The sequence below is a fragment of the Chlamydotis macqueenii genome, chromosome 5 (genome assembly GCF_036417535.1).
Source record: "Chlamydotis macqueenii isolate bChlMac1 chromosome 5, bChlMac1.mat, whole genome shotgun sequence".
Taxonomy (NCBI): domain Eukaryota; kingdom Metazoa; phylum Chordata; class Aves; order Otidiformes; family Otididae; genus Chlamydotis; species Chlamydotis macqueenii.
Window position 1 is genome coordinate 54,413,695 of NC_141560.1, and position 17,723 is coordinate 54,431,417.

At 36.2% G+C, this 17,723-nt stretch overlaps 1 protein-coding gene across 10 annotated transcripts in view; it reads left to right on the plus strand.

The window, feature by feature from the left end:
- The window catches only part of PPP6R3 (protein phosphatase 6 regulatory subunit 3), a 69,995-nt gene that overhangs the window by 34,740 nt on the left and 17,532 nt on the right, over positions 1-17,723 (plus strand). For 7 of the 10 annotated variants that reach the window (XM_086749963.1, XM_086749955.1, XM_086749956.1 and 4 more), the window contains 9 exons: positions 522-671; positions 1,194-1,258; positions 3,807-3,922; positions 4,319-4,404; positions 8,939-9,025; positions 12,707-12,804; positions 14,485-14,539; positions 15,191-15,321; positions 16,571-16,689. In XM_086749963.1, coding sequence (XP_086606089.1) covers positions 522-671; positions 1,194-1,258; positions 3,807-3,922; positions 4,319-4,404; positions 8,939-9,025; positions 12,707-12,804; positions 14,485-14,539; positions 15,191-15,321; positions 16,571-16,689 — 907 coding nt within the window. Of the gene's footprint in view, positions 1-521; positions 672-1,193; positions 1,259-3,806; positions 3,923-4,318; positions 4,405-8,938; positions 9,026-12,706; positions 12,805-14,484; positions 14,540-15,190; positions 15,322-16,570; positions 16,690-17,336; positions 17,461-17,723 lie in introns of all 10 variants that reach the window. The other 3 variants (XM_086749961.1, XM_086749958.1, XM_086749962.1) reach the window with 2 other exon arrangements.

The following is a 17,723-nucleotide window of genomic DNA, read 5'->3' on the forward strand; positions in this document are numbered from 1 at the left end:
TAGTATAAGAGTAAGATTAGTAGATGACAAGTTCAAAACAGGTAGATACGATTTGTAAGGAACCTCACTGAAGTGGGGAGCACACTGTTAATGGTATTGTAAATGCTAGAAGGTTAAATGAACTCCAAAAAGAGAAACCTGTCGAGTTACTAAGGTCATAAATAACACTTCTGACTCTGGGAATATGGGCTGCAGCTAGCAGAAAGAAAAAAAGTGGGAAGAGTAATTCCTCCCTGTTTTTGTTCTCTGAAAGTGCATTACTGGTTACCCCTGAGATAAATCCAGTTACAGATGAGTTTTTGTTCTGATCCAGTATGATAGTCCTTGGGTTCAGATAATAGCAAGCACAAGAATTAACTTTTCTATAGGCCACAAATTTTCTCTTGCATTAAAATACTTACTGTAAAACTTAAAGAATTTGTTCAAATGTAGTCATTCAAATGACTTTTGAGGTGTGACTATTGGCTATGTTTAATAAAAATAACTTGTTTTGTATAAACCTTGTTGAATTTGTTTTTCAGGACATGTTCTTTAAGTATACATGGAATAACTTTTTGCATACTCAAGTAGAAATCTGTATTGCATTGATTCTTGCAAGTCCTCTTGAAAGCACAGAAAATGGTGTAATTACAAATCAGGATTCTACTGGGGACAATCTCCTACTGAAACATGTAAGTTGTGGCTTTTTGGAAATCTCTTGAATTTTCCTGTCTCCAGGATATCGTATCAGATACTCTTACATAAAATATACCCCAATTTTACTTCATGTATAGAATGAGCAGGAATATATTTGTTTTTTCTTAAAATGTCAGTTCAAAGTGTTAAACCTGAAAGTGCTATAGAGTAGATTTTGCTGCCCCAAAGTGAGCGTGAGTGCAGAGCTGCAAGTACTTACTTTTCCTGAAGAAGTAGTTCCTCTTATTTTTAAGAACTAAAATTGCTATTTCAGTAGCTTTATGCTACTATAACTCAGCAGCTATAAAGAGAAGTATAATTAATGTAGGTTCAGCTTTTAGGTTTCTGGTTGGGATCTGACTGCTACTTCCAAACTTTAAACCCCTTAATGAAAGTATTTATCCCCAAATGAAATTATTTTTTTTCTTGTAAAATATCAGTATTTGTTAAAATCAACTGTAGAATGCGTAAAGGTGTTCCACTTTACTACTCCTAAGCATGTTTTGCTTTTTTCATAGCTCTTCCTTAAGTGCCAATTAATAGAACGAATACTTGAAGCATGGGAGATGAATGAGAAGAAACAGTGAGTAATCAGTTTTCTCATTCCCTGGAACTGTCTATGAAAGACTTGAATTGTGAAATGAATGTATGACCAATTCATAACTGATCTGGCCAGTTCTAAAAAGACTTCTATATTAACATTAAAGCTTTCTCTCGTAATACTTTTTGGTAGCATTCTAATGCTTTTTCCGTGACCATTTGAGAATACAATAGTCTATCATTCTTGCCATGTATAAGATATTACTATGATCTTTAAAGGCTACCCATCTTCAAGTACATAAATATGCCTCAACTTTTGAGAGGAGAGGAAATACTTTTCTCCAGTAAGCAATTGAAAATTGTTTATAAACACATCAAAGCATATTACATATTGGGGAGCAACAGACTTCTAAGTAGCGAAAGCAAAGTAGTCAGCAATGGAATACCTTCTAAAAGTATGTGTTTGTGAAAGGATGGAAGTTTCAAGTAGCTAATGTTGTATGAAACTGTTTATAGTAGGAGAAAAAAACCCCAATATTAACCTGAGATATTATGATGGCTTGTAAGTTTAGCTCAGGAGATGCTGTCCAGTAAATGTTAGCTCTAACTTGTCAAAATACTGAATTAGCTGACTGATGTAGTGTTGCTTGTTTGCTGATGTACTATTTAAGACAGTTCTACTCCCGAAAATACTCCTGTTCCTATTTGATGTGAATCACATAGTAAATATATGGCTGATGTCACTGACCTGAAGATAAGGATGTTGAAGTAGGTGACTAGGATAGTACAAAGGAAGGGAATGTTACTTAAGTGTAGGTCACATGCTCTCCTAAATATCTTTAATTTTATATTGTATTCCTCTGAGGTTATGGAGAACTGCCAACTTTATCAGCAATTAGACTCTCATGGGAGAGAAGTATGCTAAGTTATTTCCATAGATCCAACCTAGAACTATTCTTGGGTTGGAGAAAAATGTTCTTGATCCAGTGCTAACCACATGGATGAATTATTTAGTCTCATGTTTACAAATGCTAATGTGGAAAACATTATTGTAACCTCTGAGCTTTTATCTGGAAAGAATTTATTTTTATTTGCAAGAAATGAACAGACTGTTGTAATTCACCCCTTTATCCAATTTTGTACATGTGTGGCTCCAAATAAGAGAAGTCTTTAATATATCTAAAGGTATTTCTAGCTTAGCTGCCTCAGTAAATTGGAGTGGGTTTTTTATGCTTCTATATCACTTACTGTTATTTTTAGCAGCTCTAGGAGCCTTGAGAGTGACTGCTTTCTGCTGGTAAAAATCTGACGTCTGGCATAGTAAAAAGCTGTTTGATTCACTGGGATTAATAAGCATTTGCTAACAAGATACAATCGCATTCTAGACTCTTTGGCTAGGCAGTGACGAGTCAGTCCAGTTTGTCAAATACGAGCACTCTTTATGACATATCCTGTAATAGAAATTATAACCTTTGCCATCGTCACGTGTGGCTTGTCTTGAATGTACTTGTTGCCTAAGCAGTTGAGGAAATAAGACAGGCTCTCTCTCTCAAGTTGTTCCTGTAAAGAATGTGAGACCACTTCATTCATGACATCTTGAGTTGACATAACCTTATTTCAGTTACCTCATGTGTTAGTTGATGATGGTGGAAAATCAAATAATGTGATTTGTGTTTGCATAACATAAGCTACTTCCTGAACTGCTGTAACTTTACAAAGATTTCAGTCAAGTTCATGACACATTTGTCTAGCCAATTGAGTGGATCTGTCTTGATTTTTCGTGTAAAAAGCACAAAACCATAAAAAGCTGACATAACAAATGTATAGTTACCTTGCAGCTAAATGCTAGAAATTCAGTCTTAAGTTGGACCTCTTGCTCTTTGGTCAGATCTAGAAAGGTTCTAGCTGATCATAGCTACTCAAAGCACTGCCCTAAAAGCTATTAATTCCTATTTCTACAAAGCAATTCTGTCACAAAAAAATACTCAAACCACCTTGTAATTGTACCTTTAGTATGCACTTATGTCATGCCTGAATTTCAGGAAAGCAAGGATTCTAACTTAAATTTCAGTTGGTTATACAATTCCAGTTCTATATGCTAAATGCAATGTTAAACTCTGCAATACTAAAACACACTTAGGATTTAAGAACTTTTTCTCTTTTGATGGTGGACTCAAAGCTCAGAGAATGTTTGATTTATTGGGGTTTTGAAAAATACTCTCAGCAACAGAAGTGTCCTAAAATCTGCAGATCTGTTGTTAATTTTGTCTTTGTCTTGGAATGCTTGATACTTTTCTTTCTACACACACACAAACACAGAAGCAGAAATAATCTGTTCAGATACCCTATACTTCCTTCTTGGTGCATGTTAAGTCTTTTAAACTGGCTCAGTATAGTCACACCAGTTGGTATTGTAAATTATTGAGTATTTTTGTGAACCTTTTGGCTTTACGATGCAACTCTTCTGCTTAAGAACCTGTATGTTATTTGGCTTGTGTAACTTCTTGACTCTGGTAGAGTATTTTATAACAAAATATAGTAGCACAGTTGCTCCGAGTGTGGGCAGTTGAATTCCTTTTTGTTTCTCACAGGGCTGAAGGAGGAAGGCGGCATGGCTATATGGGTCATCTGACAAGGATAGCAAACTGTATTGTGCATAGTACAGATAAGGGGCCAAACAGTACCCTAGTCCAACAGCTCATTAAAGGTAATGTTAATGGTTGTAAGTTTGTCTTCTTGGCTTTCATTATCAAGTTTTTAGGAAATGAATCAAACTTTAAGAAGAAGCTGTTGGATAAAAGAAGAAAATATTGATTATTTCTGACACATTCAATTTAAAACCAGCCATCCTTAAGCAGACGCTTGTCTTCCCCGTGCGCCCCCCCCCCCAACTGTGTCAAAGCTCCCTGAAATAAGTGCAAAGAGATGCTGACCTGCTTAATTTGCACTTGTTTGGTAGATAGAGTAATCCTTATGGATTTAGGAGGATGTATATGTTCTTTGCAGTATTTCTTGTAGAGCAGAAGAGAACAATTAAAAATTAAGTTATACTCCATTGTTGGTAGTATCAAATTGAGGAGGTTTTTCCTATTTCCTTTGCTAGAGCTTCCAGAGGAGGTCAGAGAGCGATGGGAGACATTTTGCACAAGCTCTTTAGGAGAAACTAACAAGAGAAATACAGTGGACCTGGTAAGTAGTTGATGGGTAAAGTATCAAAATTGCTATTGCTTACTTGGGCCCCAGTTTGTTTTTGTCAGCAGCGCAATCAGTCTTCCCAACTACTGTATACCTTTTGTCAACAAGTACATCTAGTGGCTGAGCTATGGAACTGATAATTCTTTAGTTTACTCTTACTCGGTTTGTATAGCTTATCCCAGATAATCACCAAGAGGGAAGATTTCTTTACAGCTTCAAGTTACCATCCTTGAAGGCTCCTGTCTGCTTGAAGAGCACAAACTAAAACTGCAGGAGCTGATGTTAATTGCTTTGTCTACAGTATGTAAATGAGCCTATGTAAGTTTAATGGAAAAATGTTATCTGCATCCCACTGCATGTGTTACTGATCTTGCTTAAGTCAAGTAACTTTGCATACTTTGTGCACCAGTCGTGTTTCTTCTGCACGTAGCAATACTGATTACACTTTTAGAAAAAAGCTAAACTTAAGTAGAAGTATGAAGAGGTTTTGCATAATCACGTTAAACATACAGTTTGAGTAATCACTTGAATACTTTAATTAACAGAGGCTGTTTCCAACATAACAGACCAATTAATGCATTTTAATGTACCAGACTTCTCCAGGAATACAGTACTTTGTATGTGGCTTCATTAACTTTTGCTAGTGCTGTATTAATTGGGCTATAAGACTAATAGACTGTTAAATTTGCTATTTCAACATAATGTTAAATTTGCTATTTCAACATAATGTAGCAACTGGAACATACTGCTAACATATGTGTGGCTATAGAAGCAATAAGAAATTCATCTGAAACTGTGCAACTTGTGGACAGGATCAAATTATGTACAGATAGTATTTTTTTTTTTAATGAGCCTGTGGATGCAAAGAAATTCGTAGTGCTTTTAGAATAATGTTATTTTCCTCTTAGTAAAAACTACTTCTTGGTCAAGGCCAAGAGAAGAGTTACCTAAAGAGGCAGAATTTTAAGCAGATTTATAACTAATTACGTTCTAATTAGCTCTTTAGGTATGTAGTCATTTACTTGGATGTACTTGATGTAACAACAGTAAAACCTCATTTAAAACATCTTCAAACTGCACAATATTCAGTTAAATAGAAATATAAAGCATTAAAATTAATTATTGTGTCTAAATTGCCATCTGGAAAGTACTGTATCTTTGAATTTCTGAAGTTACAGGCTTTGTTTCTGTTTACGTGATCAATTCTCATGAGCCTTGGATTTGCATTTAATTCAAAGATAAGCAGTAATGGACAGTGTAGTGTGGTGTGGGAGATATTAAAAGATAGATCTCATTGAAAACTCAGCTTGTTGTTTTACTGAGTCAAGTTTAAGTTATGGTTATTGTATGGGTGTATCCTGAAAGCACACCCCCACAGTATTTCTTCCCAGTCATACTGCCCCCTAATATCCATGCTTGTGATGTGTGCTTTGGTCTCCATAGACCTGTCTTCTCCATGTATAAGCCTGGACAATTAAGTGTGTCTGAGTGTTTGAGCACTTCTGTAAGTTGATGAAAGCATCCTCGGTTAAAACTACAGCTTATCAGAACTCATGTTTATACCTGAAAAACTATATACCTGATTTAAAGTGCAGGTTTTCTGTGTCCCCACAGCAAGATTAATTTTCTATGGATTAGCTTTACATGTATAGACTTATTTACTTGGGTCAAGACTTTCTTGTCCTAGGCAAGCTGTTGAGCAGAATCTAGTCATGGGTGATGTATTAGTTCCTGAATGACAGAACTGTGGTTTACTGTTGTACTTGATCTTCTTAAGTCACATTACTGAATTTACTAAGCTGAGATGATCTGACCTTTGTGTATTATACTCTTATGATGTGAAGTTCATTAAAAATTAAGTTAGCTGTATGAAGACTGTGGAAATAACTGATGTTGTGAGTACTTTCAATGATTCAGTCATTTGGTGCTCCACAAAAAGCTATTTACTAGAATAGAACAAGGTATGTGGTCCTGGGGTCCTATGGATAATGGTCTGCTGCTGCAGCTGTAAGGCTGCTGTTTTTCAGATGTTTTACATCAGGGGTATCAATTGTAAGTCTGTCAATGCTTTATCCCTTTCACTCTTTCTCTCTCTTTAGGCTTTTCTGTCTTTCAAACAAGTTCTTATTAGGTTTTCTAAAACAACAGTAACTGCAGACTGAGAAGTGAGTGTGTAGCAGAACTGTCTGAAAGACTCTCCAAAACACTTTACAGACTTTACAGGAAGCTTATTTTTGTTTTTCCAGTGCTAATTGTGTTTCTGGTAGAAGGTAGGCAGTACTTCAGTAAGTTTACCTACTTACACTTACCTAGCTGAAAATTAAACAAGTGTGGAGTAGTTGTGTATTACAATTTGTAATACTAAGTTTGTACAAGAGACTGTATAATTTCAGATTTGTCTCTATGGCATCCGTCCAATATCAGTCATGGTATTGAACATTTGTGAAATATACTTAAAGACTAGGTGAGGAGATTATATCTTCCCTAAGCCTCAAAATAACAGTCTGAAGAACAAATTGTTCATGGTTGCCTTAAAAATCAGTGTAGCTCCTTTCTCTTAAGGAAAATACTTCAGAATATTTACCACAAAATGAGGCAAAAAAATGCCACACACTAGAATGAATTGGTTGCAAAAAGTGCCTGTGCTGTGTCTTAGTGTTACAAAGTGACTGGTCTGAACAGTGAGGAACTTTAAGTAAATAATTACTGGATAATAATTGCTGGAATTTGCAGTGGTCATTCCCACTCCCTCCCCTGGCATAATTCTGCCATTTATTTATTAGGGTGGAGTAATGCTAGTTTCTCCTTTCAGGTTTATGCTTCAACTACAGCAGCTGTCAGAAAACAAGAGAACTCGTGTATCTTAGACTTTATGTCCTGTTGGTTCCCAAAGGGAGAGTCTGGGGGAGAGAACACTATGTCTAGCGAAGTCCTGAGTTGTTTCTATTACAGCAGTCAAGGGCAGGATTTCTACTGTGGATTAACTTGTTCATTAGCAGTAACTAAAACTAAACAAACAACTTCTTACTTGATTTGGGGTGTATTTTCCCCCAGCAAGTTGCAGTTGTAGGAGTAGTGTGTTAACTTTTGTCCTCTCAAAATGTGCCCACATGAGGGTGACAGTATCTAGGGCACCCCAGCTTGTGGTGTGGAATGTCATATAATTACCTTGAAGTGTGCAGACTTTGCAAGAATATTCCATAAATATATTCTGAGCCCTAAGCTTCACTGGACTTGGTTCATCATTTGATGTAACAGTTCTTCTCCAGACACAACAAGCCCAGAAATCATTTGGTGCATTACTGTTTTTCCCACTTACTGACAGTTTTAATGTCGATAGGTCAGGTTACCTTCAGAATTTCACTAACTTTGAAGTCAGGGTACTTCTAGTATGTAAATTGCAGTGCAGGGCCGAATGGTAGATGTGCAAAAATAAAGCACTCCCAATTATTTTTTTTAAATAAGTGTTATGCTAACAGATGAAAAAGCATAAAAGCACAATATACTTCAGGTAATCACTTTTTTATTTATCTCTTTCACGTGTGTCCTAACTGTAGTATTGTCCTGTGATGTTTGTGTGAGCACAGGAAGGGGTCTGTCTTGTCTGAAGCCTTGCATGTGTTTCAGTCTATACAGATTTGTATTTTCTTAAAAAAAATAAAAAGAATCGGTAAACCACCTGACTTCACTTGAGAATATGTAACATGGAGTATAGGGCTTTGTAGAATACTGCAGCATATTATAGTGCGGTATAAATTTTGTTATTTGTAGATTTGCTTTATACTAGTGATTCTTCATGGAGTATGTCTTAAGGGTCATCTGTCACTACTGTCACTTTAGATAATTGCTGTCCTAGTGAAAATTACTTTGAGTGCTCTTCTGATTGAACTTCCAAGAACATGTTGCTTAGATAGCAGTGTCACTGAACAAGCTATTCCCACTAGTTCTGTGTCAGATCATTAAAAAAAAAAAAATCTCTTCTTTCAAGGGTAATATTTAAAGCAGTAGTTGCTGTGGCAACAACTCTGTTTCTGCAAGTACACATCAGTTACTAATTTCTGAAGTTTAATTCTTTTATCTTTTTGTAAATACTGTAGACACCTAAGAGTTTCCCTTTAATTGTTATATATTCCATATATAGGAAAAGAGGAGGATCTCTGTATATAGTCTGGTATTTTGGTGACTACTAATTAACTTGCTGTTCAATATATTTCATGCAGTACAAAGACAAGATGCAAGTTTTGTATCATTTAGTTTTAGATAACTGTCTGCTGTAGGACTGACTTTTTGATGTTAAATAGACATTCTCAAGTAGTCAAAAGCTTTGGCTTTTTTGGACTATCTAATACGTATGTGTTAATGCTACTGAAGTATTTCAGGGGCTGTTTTATGTGGTATAGCAGTTGGGAAAACTAAAAATCATTTCATGTATTGTTTCAATGTGAGACTGTGAAGATTCAGCCAAATAGTGTGAGTATACTTGAGTGACTGTCATATACTATGCAAATGACTAAATTCCTTTGTATAGGTTACTACCTGCCACATTCATTCTTCCAGTGATGATGAAATTGACTTCAAAGAAACTGGCTTCTCACAGGATTCTTCTTTGCAGCAGGTGAGTTGAATTCTTCCAACAGCATAAGTTGCTCTTTCTGTAAAAGTAAATAGGAAATTATTAAAAAGCAGTGGAAATTGTGTTTCTGTCACAAGCAAATACAAATCTAGAAAGTTTAAAATAAAACTTGGATGTGTATCCATGCACACTACTGTGTTTTATCAAGCCTAGAGGTGTGGGTTTTAACACAAGTATTTATCTTTGTGTACCTTCCAGTTTTTAGTCCTTGATCATGCTGTGATGCAGATTTCTACTCATGCATAAGAACACATATATGCCAACTCTCTGGCTAAGTTGAACACAGTTTCTACATTAACTTGAGTTCTTACTAGATGTAGAAGTTTGAAATCGTGACTTCTAATTGTGTGTTCTGGCAAGTGTGAATTGCTATGAAAGCAAACATGGGTTTCTGCTTGGTTTTGCTAATAGATTTTTTTTTTAAAATGTTGACCCTTATTTTGGGTAAACAAGGAAGCCTGGATATTTGTTGTTATATGTTTGGTTTTTTTTTTTTTTTTTTTTTTTCGTTTTTGGCAAAATGTCAAACTCTGCAGCTGTCACAACAATGTCAATGAAGAGCTAAGTATACTCCTGTGACAGGCTGTATTTAGCAGCTTGGATGTTTTTGGCTTTATAGACTCTTGATAGCTGGCAAGTGTATATAGCCAAATTTTTCTGAACTAAGTTTCTGATGAACTTTAATTTATTTTTAAATTCAGTATATGCTTATGACAACTCATTTGTGGATGTTTCAAATATAATTATTTTTCATTTGGTTAATATAAGAAAAAATTGAGAATGCCTAGGGAATTTTCAGATGTACCAGACAGAAAGCGTAAGTCAAAGCTGTGTCCTTATTGAAATTTTAATGGTTTCATAGCTGGCTGACTGACAATGATACGGTGTTTAATATAGTTGTGGTATTGGAGTATTTTTTGCGGTGAGTGATTATGGAGATTATTGGTGCTAGTTTGATGAAGAATGACAACATTTCTGTAATATTCTGTCCTATTGGCAATATACATCTCTTCCAGTTCTTTCACTGGTGGTGAAAGAGTGGGAGCCATGCGACACAAGACTGCCGATAGATCCCTTCTGTAGAACACGTTACTTGTCTGGGTTATTAACCAAAATCTTTGAGCTCACGCTAGCAACTATGTAGTACCTACGTAGTCCAAGACTAGCTTTGGTACTTTATGCATCTTCTACAGTTTTTATAATAAATAATTACTTATCTAAGTTTGTAGTGTGGGTGGTGGCTCAGGTTTTAAGAATCTGATGCATTTTTATCTGATTCAGTGATTTTGTCCATGTAAGGTGCACCTGAATACTAACTTGGTAGGTTGAATGCTCTCTGTAGCAGCTCTAGTGAGAAAGTAAGATCTAGATATTCAAGTATCTCTGTGCTTTTCATGCATCCCCGTAGGGACCTGCTGTGCCTAGACAATTCCAGCAGTTCCAAGTAGATAATCTGGAGAAATGCAAATAGTCTAGTGCTGTTCCTTTAAATTTTGTCACAATTTTTTTTTTCCCTAAGCTAAACTTTTACTTGTTTGTGAGGCAAGCATGATACTAGACAAGATAAATAACTGATGGGAAATGCTTTGAAATTGCTTTGAAATTACTTAAAACATTCTCCAGCTGCACATATTAATGCATAAAGATGCCTCTGGCTTCAGCTGGAATTCTAGACGGATAATTAAAGGAGGAGACAGGAGGTAGATTTCCAAAACTCAAGTGGACCCATTAGGAGTTGGATAAGGGGGGGGAGTACCAAGGAACTTATTCATCTTTGGTTTATTTTTGTAAAATTTAACTTCTACCTGTGCAGAATTACATTTACTGTAACTTCTTTCTTTTGGCATTCAAATCTAGGTCAATACTGTATTTTTTTTGTTCCAGAAGGGAAGGTTTTTTTTTTTCTTCTCTTTTTCACAGAAACACTTTTTGAGTAACACTTCAAAACTGACATCTTTGAAAAATGTTCAGTCACCTAGTCCTGGATTGTAAGGTTTCTTGTGCTAGCAGTATTTAATGTGCTGTCTTGCTATGGCTCTGGAAACTTTTACTCCAGGAAAGCATTGTTGTTGTTTTTCTCCACCAGCTTAGTACCACTTTTTTTCTCTTTTAAGCGTACTGAATATATATTAGAGAACAAGATGGAACTGTCTATGGTCTGAGATACGCTAGCAGTTCCTAACTACATTTTATATGCTTGTAGACAACTTCGATGTGATGGTAAGATTTCACACTAGTTTTACAACTAGCTGGTGTCGTAAACGTCATGCCTTAATTTGATTTTCTGTTTATCCTGGTGAGCGATGCTCTTAATGATTGCACCTTTTGTAAAACAGAACAAATCTGTTTAACTACTTTGGGGTTTTTTTCTTCTCAAGGAGGTAAATCACTAATGTCTTTGTCACATGCTTTTTAATATCCATAACAGTGAAAACACTTTACAGGAAAGGAAAACTCAGTAACCAGCTCTAGCAGAGTAATTATTTTATAGGGAGAACAGTCAGTAATTGATTGTCTACCTGTGTAATGTTGATAAATTTCTGGACTTGGTACTAATACAACTAGTATTTCAGAACTAACTATCAGACTTCAAAATTTGGGATCAAAATGTAAAAATTCTTCCTTTGGCCTGCCTTAGCATAGTAACCCTACCAGTCATGAGGATTTTTCAGACCTACTCCCAGCCCTGATAGCGTCTTGCTGTACACCTCATTCGTCTATATCTTTTTTTTTTTTTTTTTTTTCCTTCCCTCTCCAGTTTTCATAATGCCTTAGTCCAAACTTGATTTTTTTTGACCATTCTCTTTTGGTTTTTTCCCCCCGTATTCACTTTGTTCATCTTCACCACCTTCTTCAAAGGTTTTGTCTGTATACTGTGTCCCTTTAGCTACCTGGACAAGAAACCAAGAGAGCTGACATGACAGCTATATTTCCTAGAATATCTTCACATTTGCTGACTTTACACATGGAAATAACACTGTTCAAAGTCTGTAGAGAATGTGTGATAATTTAATTATAGTGCTGGGAAATAAGGGACAAAAACTGCTGTTATGGATAGGAGAAAATGCCTATGTGTACCTTAATGTGTATGTACCCATCTACTGGCAGTTGACAGTAGCATCTTTATTTAAAATTTAAAAATAAATAAAAAAAAACACAGTTGAGTCAATGGTCAATAGTTTCCTCCTCCTAGATATTGAGTAGTCACTACTGGTGTGTGTGCCTGAGGCTGATAGTTCTAGTGATACTACATGATAAATACGCAACTGTGCTTTAGTATCTATATATAATGTACTTTTCTGGTTCTTACCATTCGTAACTTCATGTTATTTTGAACAAAGGCAGCTTCTTCTTTAATCTAGTATACTGTATTGTTCCACTGTTTCTTTGGGGTGCATTTGGGAAGATGCTGATTAACATGTGGTTAAACTAGACTTAACTTTCTTATTAAGAGCTGCTATAAGACTAGCTTTCAAGTCAGTAAATGTAAGTAGGTGTGTAGTCAGTGCTACCATTTAAAATTCAAAGGTTAAGACAAATCCTTTTCCTGTCCTTTATGTTTAGATTAGAGAGACTTTTATTTCTTTGGAGCAAAATGGGCAAATAGGATTTAGAGTATTATTAGAATCATCATATCACTGTCGTTGGTCCTGGGGTTGCCAGGCCTTTTCTGATTATCAGATGCAACAAATGACGTCCAATTTTATTGACCAGTTTGGCTTCAACGATGAGAAGTTTGCTGATCAAGATGACATCGGCAAGTGAGTATGACATTATGCTGGCTTTGACTATGGTCTCGGGAGTCTCCTTTCTTATTGTGTATTTGGCTGTATTTTTGCTGATGATAAATACAAGCCTCTACTGATGAGGCAGTTGTCATCAGTGCTGGTTTTTTGTACCATTTCTGTGCATTGATAGAAGTCTCAACAATTTATAGAGGAAAGCAACAGTTTATCTTCTGTTTCTAATATGCTGGTTGTGCCAACATGAGAGCACAGTACTTGTGAATAAATAACTCTGCTTTTGAAAGCTATGTCTGCCCAATGTGATGGCGTTATTGGGGGTACTTTCACTTTCTCCATGCCCCAAAGTGATTCCCCCCCACCCACCCCTCCCCCCTGTTGAATCTATGTGCCACACCAGATGAATAGCTCTACTTCGAAGTTTTCCTGGGAAAGGTGACAGGAACAAAACGTCTGTGAGTGTACTTTCTTGTAGGGGACAGTAAGGAAGGGCATCATAAATCTACCTTTGTTGTTTTCGAGGTCAAGGCAGTTAAGACTCATTTCTGCAAATAGGGTAAGTGATGAAGAAATAAGAACAATCTTGGTCAGGTTAAAAACAAAACCAAACCACAACAAAAACATGCCACGTAGAACTGAAGAAAGATACCAGATTTTAAGTAAACTGATGCCATAATGGGAAAGGGGAAGAATGGGATTTCTTACTGAAAACAAAGTTGATCTTGATTTTTCTAAGAATTCATGGCTTGGGATGCAAGAACATGCAGATAAGAGTATACATGTACAGTAATTCAAATGGTAACTTGCACAATAATTCAGTCGCACTAAACACTGACGTGCCTTTAGACCACTTACCTTGTTCTGTAGTTTGTAATGCAGTGAGGATTAGAGGAAGGGTAATACGTGCTCTGCTGAATTGCACTGCTCTGTGTGGCTAGAGAAGAAATATATTAACTCTTCTGAAAGTCTGGTAGTATTTCCTATTTTTTCCTCCTCTGTTTCCTTTTCTTTCCCTGGAGATCTAGTTTGTCTAGTGCTATATTTAGTCTAAGACATGTTTGTAATTACTTTGGTGAAACTGCTCCATAGGCTTTACATATCTTCACATTAAATTATGCTAATATTTAGTGTTCATTTTGGAAAAAAAACTTCAGTGATTGGCTTTTTAAAAAAAATTGTTTTGTTTTGTTTTTTTTTAATTTAGGAAACAGAAGTTGATACTGCATTTTTCACTTTCTTTGTGTTGAAAGGTCCATCTATAGAGTGGTGAAATCAGTTAGAAGGGTATAAGAACTGCTAACACAGATCTCTGCAGAATGTTGAGCTGTATCATAGTAGACCATAGTCAGATAAGACATTCTTTAGGCCTACTTTTTTTTCAAGTGCGTAGCAGAACAGTATTTGAGATTTGCCTATATCACTTCATTTATGCTTGCTTAGACTTGTTGCATCTTCACAGCTAACTGTAAGGTAGACATGACGTTATTTTGCATTTTTGTTTAAGATATTTCACAGTTAGAAAAATCACGATTGCTAGGTCTCCTCAGTGTGGAATTTGACTGTTTTATGTTGGAAACCACTCTGTCTTTAATCTTGTATTTTTAGATTATTGAAAAATGAGAAACCTAAGAGAAATGTAATGTGTTCATGTCATTATACAACATCTTGCTTTATTGCAAACATCTGCTTTTTTTGTAGTGTTTCTTTTGATCGGGTCTCAGACATCAACTTTACCCTCAATACTAATGAAAGTGTAAGTATGTGTTCCTGTACTGTCAGAAAAATTACTGTCTTTTAAACTATCAGTACCCTGCTTTGTTCTTTCATCATGAGATTCTCTAATTGAAAGACACTGTTTTTCTTTGTGGTCAGTAATAAACAGAATTGCTCTAATTTGTATGGCTGGGTTCAAGAACAGGTTTGGATTTGATTTGTGCATATTGCATGCTTTTATTTTATGGATAGAAGCTATTTCAGTCTTCCAGTGAGATTGTGGTGGCTGGAAAGAAAGGACAGAGACTTCAACCCTAGCTATTACTTGTCAGTTGAGCTGAAATGAACTCCATTACAGAAAGTAAAGCTGGAGTACGTAGCAGTCTGGTTATCTGAAAAGCTCTTCCATGTCGTTCCTGTGTGCTGTTCTTAAACATGATGGAAACTCCTAGATGTTCTTTGGCGGTCTACTCAGCTTGTTAGTAGCTGAGTAAAACAAGCACCACTGAATATTTTCTTGACAACTTTAAGTTGTTAAGACATTCTGGTTTTCTGCTGCTTTTAGAGAAATATTTTTTTTTGCCCACTGGTTTAAGAATCTTATCAGAATAGTCATATGTTTCCAAAATGTTTACTAATCTAAGTAGAATGATTATTCAGAAATACGGATTTTATACTTTTCCGTATTTAGGGCAATATAGCCTTGTTTGAGGCATGCTGTAAGGAGCGGATACAGCAGTTTGATGATGGTGGATCTGATGAGGAAGACATTTGGGAAGAGAAACATATTGCATTTACACCAGAGTCCCAGCGACGTTCCAGGTGAGAAATGTGTGTTTTCATCCAAATAGCAGTATAGTGAACCCACATACTGAGCATGTCTTCTGGTTCAGGCTGACTGTTAGCCTAGACTGTCCAACATAACTAGCTATTTCCATTCTGTTGGAGAAATGAGTAGAGGGATGGCTCTAGCGTTTGTCTTCCAGCCATAATTTTGCAGAAGATGGCGACAGCTGCCCTGCGTACTCAACTTGTCCTGCACTTCAATTTTTGTAGCTTGTTGTTTTTTTTTTTTTTCCTGCTGCTTATTCTTTCCCTCTGCTTTTAAACCTACTTGGCCATTCTTGTCTTAGACAAGGCAGTCCAGCTCTTCATCTCTGTAGACCTTGCTGTCCTCTCTTCAGTACCATTGTGGTTGTGGACAAAACTGCGTAGGAAGAGGCAATGAGGTGAAGGAGCATTTGGTCTCCAAAACTCTCAGGGCTGTGCAGCCTCCATTGACATCTACTGAATTTTGTCCCAGGGTAGTCTGGATTTTCTGTGTTTCTTGTGGCTGCATGCACAAACCCAATTTCTTCTTCCCTTGCAACCTTTGAAATGCATGTTGCTAATACTGTCTGTACAAAATAGATTATTCTGTCTGATGATATTGTGGTTACTTACTGTCATGTGTTTCAGGGACATCCTTACCTTCTCACATTACCTTGCTTTTTGTGTTAGTTGTGCTCACCAGCAAGGGAGACTGCCCATAGGGTGTAAAGTATGTATGTAGTTAACAAGAATGGACTGGAATACAGTTGGGGAGATATTAACATAGATTTGTTAGATTTATATAGATTTATAGAATCAGAATAGATTGATTGTTAGATTTTAAACTAAATCAAGTTATATCTTGTTAGATTGGTGTCAAAGAGAGTTTTGAATTTCAGCACTTCTGTTTAGTGTGAAGAGGCCAAATAGACCAACAATCTCCGTATACAGATCCGATACCATACCTTGCTTTCCTTTTCTGCTCCCTTTTATATGGCAGAAGTAAAACCAGTCTGTGTCTCTTACTTGCAGATGGAGGGGGGGAAGATGGCCTCTTTACATGCTCAAGTGAAAACCTTCAACCTTGGGTTTTTTTGAGAGAAATGAAGGGAATACTAACAGCTAACGAATTATACCCCAAGTCATTCTATCAGAAATGACAGCTGTTGTAGTTCTCTTTAGCCGCAAACTCTCCAGTATTTCATTGTGCCCAGGTTCTGATACTAAACACAGAATGTAAACTGTCTGTTTGTATTTTAAGTTCGGGCAGTACGGACAGTGAAGAAAGTACAGACTCTGAAGAGGAGGATGGAACAAAACAAGACTTGTTTGAATCACACACCAATACAGAGGACAAAATGGAAGTAGACTTAAGTGAACGTACGTAGCTTTTCTCTCCACTGCTTTGAGTTATAGGAAGGTGTTAGATCTAGCAATCTTATTTTGTAGGAATTTTTCTTGTTCACTGTTTTTATTCCAACTGTCTTAATAAAGTAATCTTTCCCACCGTAAAGATTGCTTGTAACACAGCATGCAAATGTTGGGAAGTTTGAATTCTTTGTTGAGTCAAGTTACGTAGTCTCTCTAAAATAAGTGTTTCTATTCTTCAAGAAGGAAAAAAAAGGAGGAGGAATCGGGAAGAGAAGGATGAAATGTAATCATTGATATATCTTGAATGCCTACAAAACTAATAAGTTGTTAATCTCCAAACCTAAAATATGGTTATTTTTACTAGACGCCTTTCAGACCAACTTTTCATCTAACAGTGCTCTTTTAAAATACTTCCTACAGAAGCCAAATGAATTTGCATTGGTCTGGTTTCATATGTGAATGAAAGATGTGCATCAGTAGACTCTTATGTAGAAATTTAACTGATGTAACTGGTTTAAACATTCAAATCACAGTAGACTAAACTGGCTTTGGTTAAACTGACAATATCTGTAGGTAAAAGCCCTGTGTTTATCTAGACTGTAAGGAATTAAATTAAAGTAGAAGGAAGAGTTAAGGGTTTTCTTTTCTTTTGTCAGATTGGTGTCGTTGGCATCTGTGTGTCAAACAAGTTTTGATCCATGTGGGTCTCCTCCCATATCTGCCTGGGTTGGAATTTCTAATTGCTAGTCAAAGCTTCCTTTTCAGCCTGTTTTTTTGTATGTAAGTGTTAATGAAAAACATGTTTCCCTTGGGTAGGTGAAGTATTTTGGATTGACCTATCCTAAATTAGACGTGGTTAAGTCACAGTTGCTCCAAAATTTAAAATCCCAATAAATATTTTAAGTGTTAAAAAGCTTTAAACTTTTCTGAAACTTAACAGGGGTGTTAGTGCATGAGAAATTATTTAGACTGCTCATACCTAAGTTGACATTCTCGCTTTCTGTGTTCAGGAAAATGTGCATAGGAAACTGAAAAAGGGATGA